This window comes from Anabrus simplex, chromosome 4, assembly GCF_040414725.1.
Source record: "Anabrus simplex isolate iqAnaSimp1 chromosome 4, ASM4041472v1, whole genome shotgun sequence".
In the NCBI taxonomy this organism is placed as follows: domain Eukaryota; kingdom Metazoa; phylum Arthropoda; class Insecta; order Orthoptera; family Tettigoniidae; genus Anabrus; species Anabrus simplex.
Window position 1 is genome coordinate 354,746,326 of NC_090268.1, and position 21,568 is coordinate 354,767,893.

General features: G+C 37.6%; 1 protein-coding gene across 3 annotated transcripts in view; it reads left to right on the top strand.

The window, feature by feature from the left end:
• Positions 1-21,568, top strand: part of Dyrk2 (Dual-specificity tyrosine phosphorylation-regulated kinase 2) — a 279,905-nt gene that overhangs the window by 250,488 nt on the left and 7,849 nt on the right. For all 3 annotated transcript variants that reach the window (XM_067145764.2, XM_067145763.2, XM_067145765.2), the window contains exons 6-9: positions 138-290; positions 3,716-3,854; positions 13,196-13,367; positions 18,745-18,888. In XM_067145764.2, the coding sequence (XP_067001865.1) occupies positions 138-290; positions 3,716-3,854; positions 13,196-13,367; positions 18,745-18,888 (608 nt within the window). The remainder of the gene's footprint in view (positions 1-137; positions 291-3,715; positions 3,855-13,195; positions 13,368-18,744; positions 18,889-21,568) is intronic.

Below are 21,568 nucleotides of genomic sequence, written 5' to 3' on the forward strand. Positions count from 1 at the left end.
GTTCCAAACTGCTTTGGATATTTAATAATAATAATAATAATAATAATAATAATTTGTAACATGAGTGTTAAATAATGTATGTATTTGTGTGCTGTCTGGTGTATGTGCTACATGAATTTCTTTCTGACACCGCATAGGAACAAGAAAAGATTTCATCATCAAGCTCTCATTGAAGTACGCATCTTGGACCATCTCCGTAAAAAGGATAAGGATGGAAGCCATAATGTAATCCACATGTTAGAGTATTTCTATTTCCGAAATCATCTGTGCATCAGTTTTGAGTTGATGAGGTAAGTAGTTTACAATGGACTAGCTGTAGTAACTTGCCTGAAGTTGATGGGAGAATCACTATAGAGCATGATGACACTTTTGTCCACCCTTCATACTGTTCCCCAGTTTTTGAGGCACATATGCAGGCATACCTCTCCCTGTTAGCGACTTGTCTTTACGTGCTAGCATCCTTGCTCTCTGTGGCACTTCACAGTTTTTTCTTTCTGATCTTGATTTGATCTCTTCCTTTTGGTACAAAACAGTGCCTAGTATCAGGTTAATATTAAAAATGTACTGACAGATGCACAAAGCCTTTAAAATGTCACTGGAACGATTTCCGTAGCAACTCTCTTTACAGGCTATAGAGCTAATTACTGGCACTTGGACTTAAACTTTCACATGATTGCCACTGACATTTCCCTTATTCTTTTATTGTATTGGAAGCACAATATTGCCTATAAACAAAAATTTGCCATGACCTATTTGTGTATAAAACCAACCATAATAGAGATACATCAGATTTTATGTTTTAGGTCCCTTCTGAAGCACCTCCTGCTGAAATTGTTAGGACAACTTATAGCAAAGATCCTACCTGACCTTATTCTAAGCTGAAATACCAAGTTTCATTAAAATCCACCCACCCATTTTTTCGTAATAGACACAGACAAATATTAAACTGAACTCCATGTAGGTCATTACATTGTCATCCGTATTCTTGTCAGAATACAATATTAACAGACTGGAATGTTGCAGTTAAAAGCAATGCTATCATATGAAATTCTTGATCAAATGGAAAATGGCACAGCTTCTCACTTTTTATGAACAGCACTATGCTGTCATTCTAACACTCCCAAATTCCAGAACTGGAATGACCCGGTCACAAACAGCTGTAAACACTGCCCTGCCATTTTCCGTTAAGTGTGCACACTCCTCATTTCTGTCAGCACCTCAGAGCAGGGATTGAGTACCTGGAATACTATGATGAACCAGTGTGTCATGTAACAGAAGTTTACAGAACATGTATGAATCAGATGAATTCTTCCTGCCAATATTCACGCAGGTTGTTCTGCTCGGGATGCAGCAGTAATTCCATCTACTGGAGATAAGTGGCAGCAGAAGAGACAAAGCACATCATAACAAACAGTAGTAATTGAATTCATTCATTCATTCATATCCTATAGGAGAGGTCTTGTCACTGCAACCACATTTGTCTCTTCTTTGTTGAGTGTTTCAAGTCGGTATATTTCTTGAAATTCAGTCTGTCCATCATGGAATTCAGATACTTCTTCCTTGGTCTTCTCCTTCCCTTATTCCCCAGAACTTTTCCTTCCAACATTGAGAATATTTTTATGACAAACAATAGTCAATGGAATGTCACTGTGGAACAATTTTATGGGCTTTCAATATTGTAGGCCTTCACATTTAATTTCCTTCCCACTCTGTGATGTTAGGGCATCTACTGCTAAGTGAGTCCTTCCCCCTTTCATGTCTCCCTCTTGTCTCATTACGATTTTTTCTCATTTGGATAATCATCTTCACAATTTTCCATGTTGATTATGGACTAATGATCACGTGGTTTTTCACCTTAAAACAATCACAACAGAAACCACCAACATAGCCAGTTAAAACGATTGAACAATATTTCCCTGTTAGCGATGCTCGGCGTTTATGAATGCTGTTATCATACATATTAAGGTAAAACTATGTAAGGCACAAATGATCAAAAATTGTATTCTCCATAACTTTTATTATGTAGTATTTATGGATAGGACCGCTAATAACTTAGTTATTTGAGAATTACATTTTAGGCCTTCGCCTAATCTACCATATCACCCGGCATGAATAAAATTATTTATAGCATAGACTGCAGTGCCTTATTTTCTGATTTTACACACTAGTTTTAATGAAAGTCTGTTGATCCATTTTCTTGCGGCTCGGCGTTGACATAAATAATCGGAAAGTTATCCTATATAACTTTTGTTATGTAGTATTTTTCAATAGAACGAGTAATAACATAGATTTTTGAGAGTTAAAAATTTAGACCTTTCTCTAAAATGCCAATTCACTCAGCATGAATAAAATTATTTATTGCTTAAAGTGTAGCATATTATAGCAGACGTTACATACTAGTTTTCATTAATGGCAATAGAGACAAAAAGAAACCCAAATCTTGTAGTGATTATCTTCTGATCAAATTTGACTGGAAAATTTTTCATTGTTTTGGTGATTATCTTCTGATCAAATAAATATTGGTATTCATATACAGTTTTGCATATTTTCATTCCATTTCTTATTGATTGGGGAAAATGTGCATACAAAGTCATGAACTTGTTTTTAGAGAAAGGATAACCTATCTTTTATTCAGAATTGCCTTTGAAAGTAATTTTTTGTACATATTTTTGCTTTTAAAAATTCTTATGAAATTGTGATACTTTATAGATTATGAGGAGACATTTTATCTATAACGATGGCAGTTTGTGAAAATGTGCAGTTTGTCCTTGTCTTTTCTTTCTGTTGGTTCTTCTGCTCACATTAAACTGTCATTGTGCAATCCTTTTTGTGTGTCCCTATTCTCATTCCTAGCTTCTTGTCTTTAAGGGATGGAAACTTCATTTCGATTGGTCTGTATTGAACTGAGATTACATATATAGGATTTATGTAAGTAAAATTTATGATTCCTCCTATTCAATACAATATACAATGCAGTTTTTTACATTACAGTTTAATATTTATTTAGTACCAGTTTCGACCCTGTTCGGGGTCATCATCAGCCATAAACATTCAATTTCCGAGCTCGATAGCTGCAGTCGCTTAAGTGCGGCCAGTATCCAGTATTCGGGAGATAGTGGGTTCGAACCCCACTGTCGGCAGCCTTGAAGATGGTTTTCCATGGTTTCCCATGTTCACACCAGGCAAATGCTGCGGCTGTATCCTAATTAAGGCCATGGCCACTTCATTCCCACTCCTAGCCCTTTCCTGTCCCATCGTTGCCATAAGACCTATCTGTGTCGGTGCAAAGTAAAACAAGTTGTAAAAAAAACATTCAATTATACAATTCAGTTGAAAGATCCTAAAGCAATACATTTCCTCAAAAGCAACTAAATTGTCATGTTAAAAAATGTATTGTTTTAGGACCTTTCGCTGAATTGTATAATTGAATGTTTATGGCTGATGATCACCCTGAACAGGGTCGAAACTGGTACCAAACTGTAATGTAAAAAAAATGCATTGTAAAAGTATATTGTATTGAATAGGTGGAATCGTAAATTTTACTTAAATAAATATATATGTAGCTTTTGTCTTCCAAGAAGAATGAAGAGTTTGTGTCCAGTGCATGGCGCAGGATTACTTTGCCCTGGAATTCAAACATTTTCATTTTTCCCTGGTTCACCTACCTGTTCTGCATTTAAATTTGTTTTTGAAATGGTTACTCTTTGTTCCACAGTCTGAATTTGTATGAACTCATCAAGAAGAACAATTATCAGGGTTTCAGTCTGAGCCTCATCCGACGCTTTGCTAATTCTCTGGTGCATTGTCTTAGACTGCTGCATAAGGAGAACATCATTCACTGTGATCTCAAGCCGGTAAGTTTGGCTGATATTTATATATTATAGTCTTAGTAGTAGATACTACAAATTCACTTTCATGTTATGCAATTAAGGTTAATTTTCTGGAATAGTTCAATAGTTTAGCTGAATAGTCTGCTTTCATGGCAGTACTAGTAGTCCATTATCCTTTTCAAATATGCATGAGGAGCAATCTTATTATATTCTAATTAAAAAGAAATATTGTGTGCTAGCCTTGGTTGATATCTTGATATTATAGAAACAATATAATAAAGCGCTGAGTAGCGATTGTTGTTTCAAGTTGCATTGAGGCAGAATGAGATTATTATGAATGATGGTGAGGTGGTGGTGTTTAATGTTTTAAGAGGAAGTACAACTAGGCAACCATTGCCTATAATCAGAGAGAAAAAAATGGAAGGGATTCGACACTTCAGAAATGAAGGTGTCGGCCAAAGAAATACAAAGGCCATGAAGGGCATTAAAATTAAAGACTCCCTAACCCTCGGAACGTAATAGCGTCGGGGTAGGAAAAGAGTAAGAGTTGACCAAAGGTGATCGGGAAGGACAGATGAAAGTGAGGAGCCTGGCACAAGTAAGTGGAAGCAATGCTAGTACTTGGCTAAAGGGTCCTATGGTTGCCAACCCACACTCCCAAGTTGGGCCTCTATTAGTCACCTCTTACGAAAGGCAGGGCTACTGTGGGTGTTTTTTCCCTTCTAGTTGTCTCTTACGACAAGCATGGCTACTGTGGTTGTTTTCTACTGCCCCCACCCACAAGGGGAGTATTATGAAGGATGCATAAATTGAACAGTATTAGCTTTCTTTCACTATAAGTAGAGTTTGTTAGTGTTAAGCATTGTGATAAATGCAAGGTACACCTTACATTGTGTGTTACAACTTCTGTGTGTTATTTTAGCTGTTTTGAATTAATGGAGATATACAGTGGAACCTCATGTCTCCATTTTTGGAGGGACCACAAAAAAAAAAAAAAAAAAAAAAAAAAAAAAAAAAAAAAAAAAAAAAAAGTACAACACAGGAAAATGGAAAATCCAGGAATGAATGAAAACCATCCAACAATTTTGCTAAACATCACAGAAATGAAATCTGTGTAATTATAATCTTACAAACACCCCTACACCAAACCAAACTAGAGCCCCAATGGGCCTTTGCCTGCTAAGCGACTGCTGTTCAGCCAGAAGGCCTGCAGATTACAAGGTGACGCATGATCATTGTGACAAATTCACTCGGCCGTTATTTCTGGCTCTCTAGACCGGGGTCACCATCTCACCATTAGACAGCTCCTGAATTAAAGGTAATCACAGAGGCTGAGTGGACCTGGAACCAGCCCTTATATCCAGGTAGAAATGCCTGACCTGGCCGGGGAATTGAACCCAGGCCCTCCGGGGGAGAGGCAGGCAAGTTAGACTGCGAGACCGGCTTCCAACATTAATTACCGGTACGCAAGTTAAAACTCTTGATACTTTATATTCAGTTTTACCAGGGATGCTTTGTCAGTTTCCCGTGAAAACTTCTTTCAGTTCAGCAACTTTGATCAAACTTTTTGAAGAATCGAATAACGCCAAGCCAAGCAACAATTGATCACAAATAGTTTTTCATTCTATAATCTAATAAAATAAAGCACATTAGATACAACTTTGACCACAATGTTCCTGGGAAGAGACCAAGAGGAAGACCTCGTGATGTTTGGGAAAAACAGATAATAAAGGACCTTGAAATTAGAGATGTGAACTGGTGTCGCATATATGAGCAGCATCTGTGGATGGATAGAACAAACTGGAGGGGGCTCGTACACAACCGCACCCAGCTTGCTGGAGCGAAGAAATGATGATGAGATAAAACAGCGCCCAACATGATGGTGAAATCCCTTCTTTTCTTAATCTTCCATTGTAATTTGGTTTCCATTACAGTATATTGAATACTGTTCATAGTCAGTTTCTGGAAATCTTGTGTCGCGTAAATTAGGCCTACATTGAATTTTTGAAGGTTATGTTGAACTCGAGAATATGGTTTTCAATGTAAGTATCGATTCTCAAATGTTCTTGAATGCATTATATTCAATTCTGCCCATCACTAATCACAATCAAATTGGAAAGAGAAAATATATCATCCTAATTTCAGAAATTGTGGATTTTCGTGACCGTGAGCTCAGCTGGAAAGCACGCTCACTGCACAAGTCAGTATGAGTTGGAAACGAAACAAACTGTTCAAATGTAACATGCGCAAATAAAATGACTGCGGTTTTATATTTGGAGCAAAACAGTAATAGGCAATCCCAAAGCCTCCCATGGCTTTATCTATGTTAAGTCCAACATCTGTTCTGGTCTTGATAACGTAATCATAGGGTATAGGATAATATTAAAATACTAGATTTGTGTTAAGAAGGAACAGTTTTGATTTCTGCCTGAAAGCCCAGTGACTATACAGTGCTCTGAGGGGAGTGCCGAAAAGCTGTTCGGTGATACAATAGAAAAAAAAAAGTAAAAGTATAAACATCTAACCCTGGATATAATGTGGACGTTTTGCAAGTACGAACATTTGACAAAACCCTTTCCGTCTTCAAGTAGAGCTGTTGAAATGTGCTCTGTCTCCTTCCAATTGTTGTGGCCACTCTCTGCTTTTATGATTTCGGAGAATTCTCTATACAGTACCACCCAAATGCGACGCTAAGATGGTCCCTTATGCAAGTTCACTGCCGATCGCTTTTCCTGTACAGATCGTGCTCTAATTATCGCCAAGACGGGGTGTTAACGCTAAGATCCATAAGTATGCTGTGGCCAACCTGTCATGAGATACAGTTTCTTGAAAAATGCTTGATCAAGGATTTAGCGTTAATGGGACTAAAATTTCTGGACGGTTGATCTGAGAAATCATTTCTTCAAGGAATGGATAATGCAGGATTTTTACAATGTGATTTAATTAGGATGTTCGTGGGACCATGTAATTTGAACGTATAATCTGGGAAAACGTAGTTTCCGGGAATGGATAATCGAGGTTCCACTGTATTGGTATAAAATTCTTTTTCATAAAATAAATGTTCATTTTTTAATACCTTGGAAAATAAATCTGGCAATTCATTTTGTAAAAATTGCCATTTTACTTTATAATCGAAAAATGTGAAACAACCATTACATTGGTTATGTAAGTTCAAAATTTTGCCGGCCATACAGCCAACCAAATTGAAGCTCTTAAATCTTCATACCAAATCAACTTTGAACTAATTCAAATCACATTTAAATATGTATCCATGTATGACAAAGGTTTGAATATAGTGACATTTTCAGGTGGTTCTTCATTGTCATTGATAGTGTTCTTTTATTTTAAAGGGTTTAAGTGTCATAATAATAAAAGGTAGAAGTAACATTAAAACAGTATGCCCAATTATGTGATAAGACTAGATTGTTTGATTCAAGCTCTTTTGTGATGCAAAATGTCACATAAAATCCTTGGTTTTTGACCCGTTCGTAACAAAAATTTGAATTATTGCAGTTACTATAAGGTTTAGGGACTGACTGGCGGAGGCAGTAAGGATGTGCTCTGTTTACGCGGAAGGATGTAGGTTTGATTCCCTGTAGGAAGATGAGTTGCATTGAGAACATAGCAACTTCGGAGTCCCATCACTAGCAAGGCGTCATGCCAAGTGTATAATTCCAGGATGCGTCATGCACTCGTTCATTTACTGGCAGGTTGTCGTGGTTATTGGCTGAGATTTATATAATCGTGTTCTGCAGGGTCAAGATAGTAGTGGTGGTGATTATTGTTAAAGAGGAAGTACAAATGGGCAACCATCCTCTACTAACACTTAATCAGAAGGAACATGGATGGAAAGTGAAGGTATCAGCAAAAGAAAGGGAAGGGCCACAAAAGGCGTGAAAAAGAAAAGACTCCCTATGCCTCGAAAACCCAATTGCGTCGGGGTCGGGAAAGAATGGTAGTTGACCGAGGACACTGACACAAATAAGTGGAAGCCGTGCCAGACTCGCCTAGCGGAACCGTTCTTGCCAACCCATGCTCCCAAGTTGAGAGTCCTTGGTCTCCCTTTTAGTCACCTCTAACAAGAGGCAGGGGATACCGTAGATGTTGTTCTTCTGCCCCTACCCACAGGATTTATGTGGTCGAGAATGGAGCCAAAATAAATATGTGACAGTGAAGGTGTTAAGGCAGTTCCATTCCCCTATTTAAATAAATATTTTTAATTAGTTAGCCTGAAAATAATCCAAACAACCAGGTGAGTTGGCTATGTGGTTAGGACCGCGCAGTAGTGAGCTTGCATCCGGGAGATAATGGGTTCGAACCCCACTGTCGGCAGCCATGAAGATGGTTTTACGTGGTTTTCAATTTTCACACCTGGCAAATGAATTCTGGGGCTTTACCTTAATGCCATGGCCACTTCCTTCCCACTCCTAGGCCTTTCCTATCCCATCGTCGCCATGAGACCTTTCTGTGTCATTGCGACATAAAGCAAATTGTAAAAAAAATAAATATATATATATATAAAATATTCAAACACAAAAGTGACTTGCAAATTTTGTTTGGGAGCAATCATTTTGAAAGTCTGATTCGTCTTGCCTAGTGATGGACACTAAGCTAAGCTAAATAACACAAAATGGAATAATTCATTTTTCCTTGCAAACTTTGGTATCATTCCATCCCCATGTGAAAAAATGTCAGTGATTCCCAAAGACTCGCATTCTTTGTAGTAATTGTAATTTTACTGATTACTTTTTGAAAAAGTAATTAGTAATTGTAATTGGGTACATTTTCTATCAGGTAACTGTAATTGAACCCAATTACTTGTATTTTGTGTTTTTTCCATCACTGGGCATAGGAAGGAAGTGGTCAGATGGGAAAATAGAAGAGCTGTGCCCCAATTCATAGAATTACAGTTATTGATACTTCAGATTTTAAAATGGAACTTAAGGCACTACTACAGTCTATGATGTAAGATGTGTAAGAGACAGTTTGAAACTTAATTTGTAAACAACCCTCAAAAGTAAATAGTAACCAGATAGGCAGATAGAAGTGCTGCTAGAGTGAATAAAATACCTCAAATTAACTTACAAGGTTCATAGATTTCTCCAACCATCTAACTTCTGCAAATTCTACATGTGATAATTAGGCTCCCATTGGGTCCCATAAATACTTCCTGTCTTTTACCAAAAGCATCAACTCATCAGCATCCATGACAAAACACAGCTCTTTGTCCAAACCAATCTGGATATTTTGCAGTTCACAGGTATTCGTGTGTTCACAAATGAACAATGCCGGTTCTAATGGACACAATCCAGTTTTACCCGAGTGGTTTGGATCGTTCAGCCATTTTTGTGCATGTTCATATGAACGCCTCACTGCGACATTTCCACTTCTGTTGGACGGGAACCCTTAGAAAACAGTATATTGCTAAATCCTCAGAGAAATTTACACTCATGGAAATTATACTTCTAATATGATTGTGCAAAATTTCAGATTTACAGTACTGTAAAGTGGGGTAACTTCGGCCAATGACGAAGAGCAACACTTCTTTTCTCCTGCCTCCTATACTGAAAAAGATGAACCACTTGCAACAACTAAAATGCACATACAATAGAATGCTCTATCAACACTCGGTAGTCCAAAGAACACCAAACTCGATAGCTCCAGTCGCTTAAGTGCGGCGGGAGATAGTAGGTTCGAATCCCACTGTCGGCAGCCCTGAAGATGGTTTTCCGTGGTTTCCCATTTTCACACCAGGAAAATGCTGGGGCTGTACCTTAATTAAGGCCACGGCCGCTTCCTTCCCACTCCTAGCCCTTCCCTGTCCCATCGTCGCCATAAGACCTATCTGTGTCGATGCGACGTAAAGCAAGTAGCAAAAAAAAAGTCCAAAGAACATTGGCGGCTTCATTGTTGACTGAAACAAATTTTTTCGCAGCCCCGACTATTGTCTTGTTTGGTAACAGCAGAAAACAAACTGTTCTCTAGCTCCAGCATTTGATTCTACATCCAGTGGTTTATGGGGTCAAAATGTAAGTACATCTGGTAACTGATCAACACAATTTGATGCATTTTATTCAAATAGGTTTTTCAGGGAATAGTTTTGTGATAAAAGTTGTCCTCTTCCGGGGTAACTTCGTTCATGCCAAGAACATACAGGAAAACATTACATGGCCGCGGGTATTGTAATTACTAGAGCCCGGAAGTTAGGCATATATTTTTGGTTAAAATAGGCAGGCAAAAAGGCACTTGAAATACTGAAAATAGGCAGTACTGTAATTAAAATAGGCATTTATTAGGAGTGAAAGCAAAGAGGAATCTCACTCATTATTAATGAAAATATGTATTTTAAAAACTCATTCATTTCTTTATTATCAATTTATCACATAGTTAGAGTACTTACTCTTACTTTCCTTGGTTACAGGCAACAACAAGTATCAACTGTCATAGACAGACGCTTGTCAGAAAGAATGTTTTTCATCATGGAAAAGGAACGTTCTACTTCCACTGAAGTGATTGGCACAAATTTGAAACAAGCTATTTCGGAAGGACACATGCCAGTGAAAACAGAATTTTCACCTTTCAGAACATCACGAATGTCCTTCATTTTTTCATTGTCCACATTAGCACTCAGAACACGTTTCCACCTTTCACTAACACTGCTTCCTTTTTCTCCTGGTGCTTGCAGCAGTTGATTTACTGCATCTTCGAAGATCGCCATAGATGATACCAGCGAATTATCTCTTTTCTCCAACTTCAAGATTGCTTCCTGTATCACACTATAATGTGCTCTTATAAATGCCAGATCATTGCTGAGCTCTTCATGGTCCAACAACTTTTTTACCTCGCAAACTGAAGCAACTCCTTCTACTGATATGGCATGAAGTACCTCACATATCTTATCCAAATTGTTGCTGTAATATATGACTGCTGAGTTCCAGGTTCCCCATCTGGTGAGAAGTGGCTGTGGAGGTAAAGGGAGCTCTGGTGCCACGTCCTTATAAACCCAGATTCGGGACGGTGATTGTTGGAAGATTTTCTAGGTATTCGAAACTAACTTATCCACGTGAGGATACAAACTTCGTATCTCTTCAGCAATTCTGTGCAGTCCATGGGCTAGACATGTGAGGTGGAGCATTTTAGGAAAGAGAACTTTCAAGGCTGTAGCTGCTTTTTTCATGTAAGGTGCCACATCTGTGACAAAAAGTAGGACATCATCATGCCATATTCCATCCAGCCAGAGTAACATTAATGAATTTCTGAACAACTGTGCCACTGCGGAACCATTTGCTCTCTCCATCTCTTCTGTCGTCAAAAGAAATACTGATGATGGTCAGTTTGCTTTGCTTCCATAGTTCCAATGATGACGTTGGCCATGTAACGTCCCATTGCATCCGTAGTTTCATCAATGGAGATCCAGATCTTCTTTTCTGCAACTCTGCTCCGAATCCTCTGCAGGGTCTCTTCAAAGGAGATATTCAAATACGTTTTTCTCAATGTGGATTCTTACGGAACTTCTTCTTTAGTGTACTTCTGCAGAAACGTCCTGAGGGATTGATTTTCCAGTTTCCAGAATGGAATTCCGGAGTCCAAGAAAGCTTTACATAGATCCAGGGAAAACTGAGATTACCTGCTGGATGTTGTAACTGCTGTTGATATTAAATTGATCTTTGGGCCAATAATATTTAACCCAGACTTATGTTTTGTTGTTGCAAAATGTTGAGTTATAGGCTAAAGTACTTTTTTTCGTGATTAATAGATTTTTCACAGATTTTACAAAAGAGTATAGCTCCATCAGTAGAAAGTGTATCTGAACCGAATTCGCGAACATGTAATTTACCACGCAACGATGAAAATTTTGGCATGATAAACAAGTCAGCGCGAACACCCGAGTTGCCTTTAACAAGTTCAACAGTAGACTAACAGCCTCTTTTATATTTGATCTGTTAGACAGAAGTGATTTCCTCCCTTCCTCTGCATTATCTTATCATTTCAAAACTGGGAATACCAGGTAATTACGCATTGTCACAGCAAAAGGGGTGTGAGGAAGGAGACTAGACATACTTCCCTCATTCTCTCTCTTTCCTGGTATTCATTATGCTTGTGCATTCCTTTCACTAATGAAGGTTCTGCAATTTACAGAGGTTAAATGAATGGGTTGAGAAAATATGCTTTCGAATGCCTGAAAACAAATAAACGATTTAGAGGGAACAATATTCTAAATAGATATTTGTGACGGCAATATGTAATTTAATTTGTGCAACTTTTTTGTCTTCGATGTATAGAAATTCATTATATGCTTTTTAAAATGTGTAAATCACAGAAAAATATTGCATAACGATTAAAAAAGGCAAAAGAAGGCTTTAAATCTTAAAATAGGCAACGGAAGCCAAAATAGCCAAAAAAGGCAAAATAAAAATTTTCTCTACACTTCTTAAATGCACGAAAACATATTTATCTCTATCTGATTCTTCAACTTCCGGACTCTAGTAATCACAATCCTGTTTACTTCAAGAATGCTTTAGAAGAGATTAATAAAGGCACAATAACAATAAACGGGGAAGTTTATCCCAAAAGGGACAGGAAAGACGGTTCCCATTTTCAGTGATAAATAGATAGATATCAGTTGACATGAACGATACACATTTAAGAACTTGATTGACGGCCCAGATATTTTCTAATTTAGAAGACAGTGTATTATGAGGACAGTCTAAAAGATTGCTTCTTTTCCGACCTCCTTTTCTCTCCATTCAATTGGGCTTTATGATTTTCTTACCTTTTATTTATTATCTTTTGTACCATTACAAATATTTATGCAACACAACATGTAATTTGTAATATCAGGTAAAATGCTTGTACGCTTGGGTTAAATAAAATAGTTTCTTCTTTGGGGAAAATGTGAATTTGACCACTATACATGTGTTTCACTACAAATCATTTTAATTTGTTGGTGATTGTTGATACTGGGCATTCTGTGGGCTTTTAAAAACATTCACGGTGGCCGAAGTAACACTACATCGGAGAAAACTTCATTTCTTGAGTTATTTTTTGGCGGTCGAACTTACCCCAAAGCATGGGGTAACTCTGGCCACTCTTTCAGTAATCATAATTCATTACTGAATAACAATTCAAATTATGTTCATATTTAAAAATGAAGAACAAACATGGCAGAACTTATATTAAATTTTTCAGAAATTAGAGGGAATATTTCACATTTTAATTTTAAAAATATACAAGAAAGTGGCTGAAGTTACCTTGTTTTACAGTATTTACTTTCTCAAAGTGTGGTATATTATGAAAAGAATCTCTTCATTATTTTTGTTATGGTAAATTTCATTATTGTCATCTTAATATGTTTCTGTCCACAGGAAAATGTTCTTTTGAAACAACGAGGAAGTAGTTCAATCAAGGTGATTGATTTTGGAAGTTCTTGTTATTCCCACCAGCGGGTCTACACGTACATCCAGTCAAGGTTCTACCGATCACCGGAAGTTATCTTGGGCCTACCGTATGGAACAGCTATTGACATGTGGAGTCTAGGTAATGGACTTTATGTTAACACAATTATATCAGCAGTAATTGTATGTTTTACAATTCTCTGGTCAAGTTATGGGAGTTGGACTGAGTCACTCTGTTAGTGAAGTTGCTGACCTCCAACAAGATAACAGTATTTAACAGTTTTGAAATGTGGGTACCTCATGCCAGTGTCAGTAGATTTAGGAAGTAAAGCACTTTCTTGGGTAACTGGCAATTTAATATCTCTTGTGAGCAACTAGCAATCGGGCAATTAGCGTCTATCTTTGATACGAAAGAATTTCAACTTTGAGACTTGTTTAAGAATTAAACTGTGTTACCGTTGCATCAGCAAGACAAGCACTGAAGTTTTATAGGCACTTACCTTTCAGTTCATTTTTAATCTTTCCAGGATTACAGAATACTTGCACTTTTATCATGGTGACTGTCTTGTTATGTTATTAGACAGTCTTTATCGGTGGCAAGTCTCCTTATGGCATATGTTTTAAATGTGATATAGGTGTATGCATGTTAGTTTTATTATTCTGAACATTGTCAAATATTTTTGTATATTTTGACACATATACTTTTTATTTTGAAAGCCCCTTAAACATTTTCTTTGCCTCCATACATTTTATACACTTTTGGCATTTCCATATTAACCATGATAGGAATATCAATACATCTTTACATTTCTACGTTGATTATTCTTTTAAAATTTCTTCTATTGTGGTGGAGGATTGTTCCTTCTTAGGTATTGAAAGGGGCTCAGTGTCATCTCTATTACTTCATCAGAGTGGAAAGAACATTTATTAGTCTATTCCTATATTCCAGAAGAAAATCTGGAAGAACTGAGGGGAGGACCTGTCTGCAGTAAAACCTCATTAATTCAAAGTCGTAGGGGTGCAAAAATCGGACTTCGAATAACTTGATTTTGAATTAAGTGCCAACTCGTATTTCAGAAATGCCAACTCTTGCTGTGTCACAAAATATTCTAAGACCCATTACTGCATGCAATTAACTTTGATTCACAGTTTAAACCTTTCAAATGCCATGGAAGAAATTATTTCCAAAAGGTACCCAACAAATAATATACTTGGTTAACTCACTGGCAAATATAACCTCACGCAACGAAAGAAAAACAAAAAAGCTTGAATAAAAGACGAGGAGAAATATATGGTGGCTCCCCTATGCAAGTGCTTTGTTCATTGGATTGCTGTACTTGTATGCATTTTAGATGCCCTGTGCTTGCACGGAAAGTACCCAATGCCCTTAAAACATCGTGGCTTATCGAAATTTCCTCTGACGAGGGGAGAAAGTCTTTCGCTTCCGTCTGCATTACGACATAGTACAGTAAGTCTATCCTTGTACGATTTCCCGCTATGGCCCTTCTCTCGTAATAAGAAATGCCAACCCTTGCCGTGTCACGAAGTTTTCTAAGACCCATTAATACAAGCAGTCACTTTGATTCATAATTTAAACCTTCCAAATACCGTGGAAGAAAACTCTTTCCGAAATGGGTAATGTGTCCAACAAGGTGCATTTACAGTATTCAAATATGCACTTGGATAAATCCCTGGCAAACATAACCTCACGCAACGAAAGGGAAAAACCACACGATTCAAAGACGAGGACAAATTATGCTGGCTCCTTTGTGCAAATGCTTTATTTTTTGGACTACTGTACTGTTTGCATTTTTAGATGTCTTGTACTTGCCCAACACCCTTAAAACATCGTGGCTTATTGATCTTTCCTACGACAAGGGGAGGAAATCTCTCGCTTCCATGTGCATTTCAACTCGGTACAACGACCCCACCCTGTACAACTTCCCGGGTGGCACTTATCTCCTTTAAAACCATAAGTTCGTTTAGGCTCGGCATAAAAAAAATGCTGTTTTGTCGGCATTGCCAATATTGTTCGATGTGTGCATATTGGTTATACAAGCAGACGTGCCAAGTCTCCCGATTTGAGCGGGAGACTCCCGATTTTTCATCGTTCCTCCCGATCTCCCGATCGCCGGGCCCGATCTCCCGATTTTCAGAGCAATATCCGTAATTTTCGTATTATTTTGAACTCCCGCGGATTTCCTCCTCCTATCGATATATGGCTGAGTATGGCTGGTCGACAGTAGTTCTAATAATGATACCAGATGGCAGTACGGGGCACGGTGGCCAGTCATGTGCTGCTCTTTGGTCTATAATACAGTCATTCTCTTTGCAAGCGAGTAACGTTCTCTTTGGAGTAACCTAACCTCAGAAGTAGCTCACCATAGTCGTTCTCCCCGGGGCAACACCTGCAGAAGTGCTCGTGTTGTGCCTTACTATTTGTTTTGGCCAAAATGTAAAAAAAAATGATGCAGTGTTTAAAAGTGCTTATAGGGAAGAGTTTCCGTGTTTGAGTGAATCCAGAAAGGGACCAACGTTCACATTCTGTACTATATGTAGGTGTGATTTTGCAGTTGCACATGGCGGGAAATGCGATATACTCAAGCATATGCAAACGAAGAAACATAAGGAGAGTGTCCAGTGTGTAGAAAGAAACCAGAAACTGAACTTTTCATGTAAAAACCAAAATGTAAATCCTGTGACGAATGCCGAGGCGTTATTTACGTCATTTATAGTAGAACATAACCTGCCTGTAAATTGTGCCGATCACGTGCGTCCTTTGTCTCGCAAAATCTTTCATGATTCGGAAATCGCTAAACGATATGGGTGTGCTAGAACGAAAACAGCGGCTGTCATTACAGAAATGTGCATGGAAGAAAGGGCGAAAATTGTATCACATTTGCAGGTGAATGCATTTTCTGTTGCTACTGATGGTAGCAATAAAAGCGACTTTAAGATATCCCATTGTTGTAACATTTTTTAGGCCTGAACTCAATGAAATTCAGAGTTGTCTACTCTCTGTGCCTAATTTAGAATGGGATGCTACTGGGGCTAACATTGCCAAAATTTCGCTCTCAACTTTTCAGGAATTCTGCATTCCATTAAAACTGCCTAGCTCTTGGTGCTGATAATGCTCCAGTAATGGTAGGATTAAAGAATGGTGTGGCAGGATGTTTGAAGCGGGAAAATAGTAACATAATCATCGTAGGCTGCTCTTGTCACCTAATTATTCTTGCTGCCGAGAAGGGTGCAGCATGCTTGCCCGTAAATGTAGATGAAAGTATAATTGATATATTTTATTATCTAGAAAGGTGCGCAAAGAGGAAAGAAAAGTTCAGAGAATTTCAGACTTTACACAACACAGGGATCAGGAAAATTCTGAAGCATGGGCCTACTCGATGGTTATCACTAAGGTGTTTAGATAGGATTTTGCTTCAGTGGGTAGTTACATTATTCTGGAGCGAAATTGTGAGTAAGGATTCTCAGATGGGAACTTCGAAGACTTACAAAATTCCTAAGCACAGTTTAAGTGCAGATGTGTCTTGTTTGTCTGAAAACGTTAAGGTTTGTCATAACATTTCACCTCACTCCTCAGTTAAAAGGAAAACCCAGTCATCAGTTACATTAAAAAATTAAACTACTTATGACACTAACAGCTATTCATTGTCACGTGAAGAACGACTTTTCATGTTCCTTTAATCAAATTTACATAACTCTTTTTGCTTTTTTCTCTCAAGTTTAATGGATATTTTTGAGAATCCAAACGTAGCTCTTTAGTCAAGTATAACGCACATCCACTTATTGAGGTCAGTTTTGGAGGAACTATTGAAGAATATGATGACAAGGTTTGTGAAACCAGACGTTATTAAAAGATCCTCCTCTCTCCTTGATGTAGATTACCATACTCCAGCAAATCAAAAGGATGATTGTGATCTGATGATAGGGAACTCTCCGTTTGTTTTAGTGAAGTCTGAGGAAAAGTTCATATTCTTTAAGTCTGTTAGAAAGTGTTTCTCTTCATCGTGTGACTACATGGTACACAAATTTTTATTCAAAGATGAAGTTTTAATTAATGCAGAATTTGCAAATATTTCTTCTATAAGTATGGCATCATTTTCTAGCCTTAGATTTTTCATAAACAAGTGTCCGAACATTTTGACTAGTGAAACGGAACATTTGGATAAAGAAACTGATATTCTGCACTCCCAGTTCTGTAACTTTCAGCTCGAAGAAAGAGACCTGGCAAAAGGAAGAATTGATGTTCAATGGGCATTGGTAGGTCAGATGAAATCAGCTGATGGTGTACTTAAATATGACCGATTCTCTAAGGTGATGCTTGCTATTTTATCAATTCCACATAGCAATGCAGAATGTGAAAGGATTTTCAGCAGAGTCACAAAGACAAAGACACAGTTCAGATCCTTGCTGTCTGAACAAACTTTGGAGAAATTTTGACCTTGAAATCAGTTCAGCAAGGCAAGTGCTTTGAACAAAAATTTAGTTCCGAGTTTCTGAAGAAGGCTAAGTCAGCTACTGGTGTGCTGAACAACAATTAGTTGTAATGTGATGACGTGTTGAAGGATGAGAAGTCACATGTTCCTACAGTTCAGGTATGTCCAGTATTTAGTATTCACATGTAAATGATGGAAAAAATATATATGGGCAAATAGAATTGTTAATGTATTGAATTATAATGAATTTGTACATGTTCTGCCATCAGTGATGTGTCGTAATACGTCGCGATTCGCTACGAAATTTCTCCTGATTTTTCACTTTTGAAAGTTGGTATGTCTGTACAAGCTTTTTTCCAACTGTCGGTATCACCGGTGTTTGCGGATTCTGCACACTGCCTGCTACGTGATATCGTGGCGTTTCTTAAAATGCAGAATAAAAAAGAATTACAATTTCACTCAAACTTAGCAAATATGAAGCACACAGAAGTGAGTGAAAGTGCGGAAAGCTACCCCTGCAAGTTCCGGAAGACGCATTCTATCATGATGTGGATAAATTTTAAATTGACTCTGTAAAATACTATTTTTTTAAAATGTAAAGGAAGTTTTGAATGAAACGTCTGAATTTTGGTAACTGGACCGACATTGTTCTTAGAGGTACGAATTATCCGTATTTTGAATGAAAAAATTTAAATAGCATGCAAAACCATACCTCATGTTTCCGGGAACGAGAGCTTCTTCGAATTAGGCGGGATTTTGAATTATCGAGGTTCTACTGTATTAAGGTGGCAAAATGTAGAGTTGTGCTTGTTTGTTTCTTTTTTTTTTTTTCCTGTTGCTCCAGGTACCTGTTCTTGTATTCTTCTGGCGTATTTTTCTATATTGCTGTATTAAAAATAAAGTTATACCTTTTAACAACTATGGTTCATCAGTACTGAATCGTATCAGGAGCACGTCTTTTTTGGAGTGTTTCTTTTCTTTGTCTGCTTTTTAACTGCAGTTGTATTTTGTTTTTGATTAAACTGTGTACCTTTTCAGTATTTAACTAGTGTTCTTGTTATGTTATAGGCTGTATCCTGGCAGAACTGTATACAGGTTATCCATTATTCCCCGGAGAAAATGAGGTAGAACAATTGGCATGCATAATGGAGGTTTTGGGAACCCCGCCAGAAGACGTTATCATGAATGCTTCCCGGAGGAGGCTTTTCTTTGGTATGTATAGAAATTTCTCGTCTAATTGGTTTTCTTCTCACCTGGATAAACTTTCATACTCAACTTTTTTTTTTGGTTTATGTTTATATAAGAATATGCCATCACAACAATTAGATGTTCATATTATAGTTGTGACCTATAATTATACTTTTTATGAAAAGGAAATGGCAGGGGTGGGGATGATTGAAATTATAAAATATATCTAAACAAAACAAATATATAGGGCATTATTATAGAAATTTAACATCCTTCTTTGAATTGTACACAATATAGTTTTCAAGATATATCAGCATGCTATTTATGTCCAGTTATAATTGTATAAAGGAATGGAAAAAATTCAAAGGAACAATGGGAATGAAAAGAAAAATAAAGAAACTGGGTATGTACAGTAATGGTAGAAATCAAATACTGTATAAACATAAACCTGGTTACAAATGGCATTTTGTTAAGGTTCACGTCGTGTTTATACAGTATTTGATTTCTACCATTACTGTACATACCCAGTTTCTTTATTTTTCTTTTCATTCTCATTGTTCCTTTGAATTTTTTCCATTCCTTTATACAATTATAACTGGACATAAATAGCATGCTGATATATCTTGAAAACTATATTGTGTACAATTCAAAGACGGATGTTAAATTTCTGAGATTGGAAACTATTGAGAGAAGGGTAACAGAGTAGTGAATCACCATGGACCAGAGGTACATGCTGATAACAAATCACTAACATTGCATGGTAGTCGATCATTCTCTGGCTATCAGTAAGTTTACCCTTTGGATGCCTACCTACTGCTAAAAATCAACAAAGGTGCCATAGATATGAAGCTTTAAGCACTTTTCATTTACGTAGTGCTTACCATCAGGCACCCATCCCTGACCATGGTGGCCTCTTTATTGCTTTCGAGGCTTGTGGGAAATTGTACCAGTTCACCAGAATTCCTTTTAGTGTAACAAATGGAGTAGTAGCATTCCACTGATGAGATTGTTCAAGATGAAGGTGTTAAAAATACCTTTGCTTACCTACAGGGAGCTATTAAAAATTATTTAAAATAGTACAGTACAGTATATGCTTGGTCCACCTTGGTTTATCCCACAAACGGTGACATCATCTAGGTGATGTTGATAAACTTAACCATAATAGGTATTTGTATTTGTTCCTGTATTGACTTGTCTAAATTCTGGTATGAATAAATGATTCAATGATAAAAGTGTAATGACAAGGTGGACCAAGCATATACTGTACTGTACTGTACTATTTTAAATAATTTTTAATAGCTCCCTGTAGGTAAGCAAAGGTATTTTTAACACCTTCATCTTGAACAATCTCATCAGTGGAATGCTACTACTCCATTTGTTACACTAAAAGGAATTCTGGTGAACTGGTACAATTTCCCACAAGCCTCGAAAGCAATAAAGAGGCCACCATGGTCAGGGATGGGTGCCTGATGGTAAGCACTACGTAAATGAAAAGTGCTTAAAGCTTCATATCTATGGCACCTTTGTTGATTTTTAGCAGTAGGTAGGCATCCAAAGGGTAAACTTACTGATAGCCAGAGAATGATCGACTACCATGCAATGTTAGTGATTTGTTATCAGCATGTACCTCTGGTCCATGGTGATTCACTACTCTGTTACCCTTCTCTCAATAGTTTCCAATCTCAGGAGCAGTGAATTTCAAATTACTATCAGAATAGGCTTACAATCAGGCGATAAGTTAGAAAAGAGTACAACAGGTTTTACTTTGTTGCTAGATCACAAATAAGGAGAGGGGCTCTGGAACCTCTGAAGTCAAACTGGAAAGAAGATGCATCTTCATTAAGTCATGACCAATTATCAGATCAAAGCAGAGGTTAGGCAGGAACTATTCTCAAATAATGGTGTCCATGCATTTTGATTTGGCAGGGCATCTGCTCCGGGAGGTAGGACATTTATTTCAACTGGAGAGTGGTTGTTTACTTTTCAACATATTATCTGTATCACCAATATTGTATTAATCGAGGGAAAAACATTATCATATATGCGAGAGTGCAAATGGGCCTGTTCTAAGGAACGCACCTGAGTGTAAGCCGAAAGAGAAAGTGTTGTGTTCTCCTGCAAGCATTGGCAAATAACAGGATTGACTCGTCATCGGCTGTTACTCGTATCCGAGTATACGTTTTTCACCTGCAGTTCATGTTTAGTCCACTTTGTGTAGATGACACTGATGACTCAATGGGACAATCCTTGCGTAAAACACAGGACCACATTTGGTACACCTGTGAGAGGGAGGTGGATGTGGTTGGGTTTGTCTGAGTTTTCTTCTAAGACGAGCCTCTGTTTGCAGTCTTCAATGCTCTGTTTCAAATTGCTGGACAGCAGTGGAAGTGGTTGCATGCTAGCGAAGGCGATCCTCGGCAAGTGTGTACCAAGTACTGGGGTTGATGTTTGTGCTCTTCATGGTCTTTTTTGAGCTGATCTTTGTAGCGTTTCAAAGGGGCACCCCAAGTCCTCATGCCAGAACTGAGTTCACTGTACAGTAACTGCCGAAGTTGTCTATTGTCACTCACGCCCAAAAATTCACTTAAAGGGAGGAGGGTAAAAGGAGTGAAAAATTAGAATTCTTTTTATGGGGATATATCTCAAAAACTGAAGGTTAAAGACACAAAAATTGTTATTTGGTATCTCCTTTAAGAATAAAGAA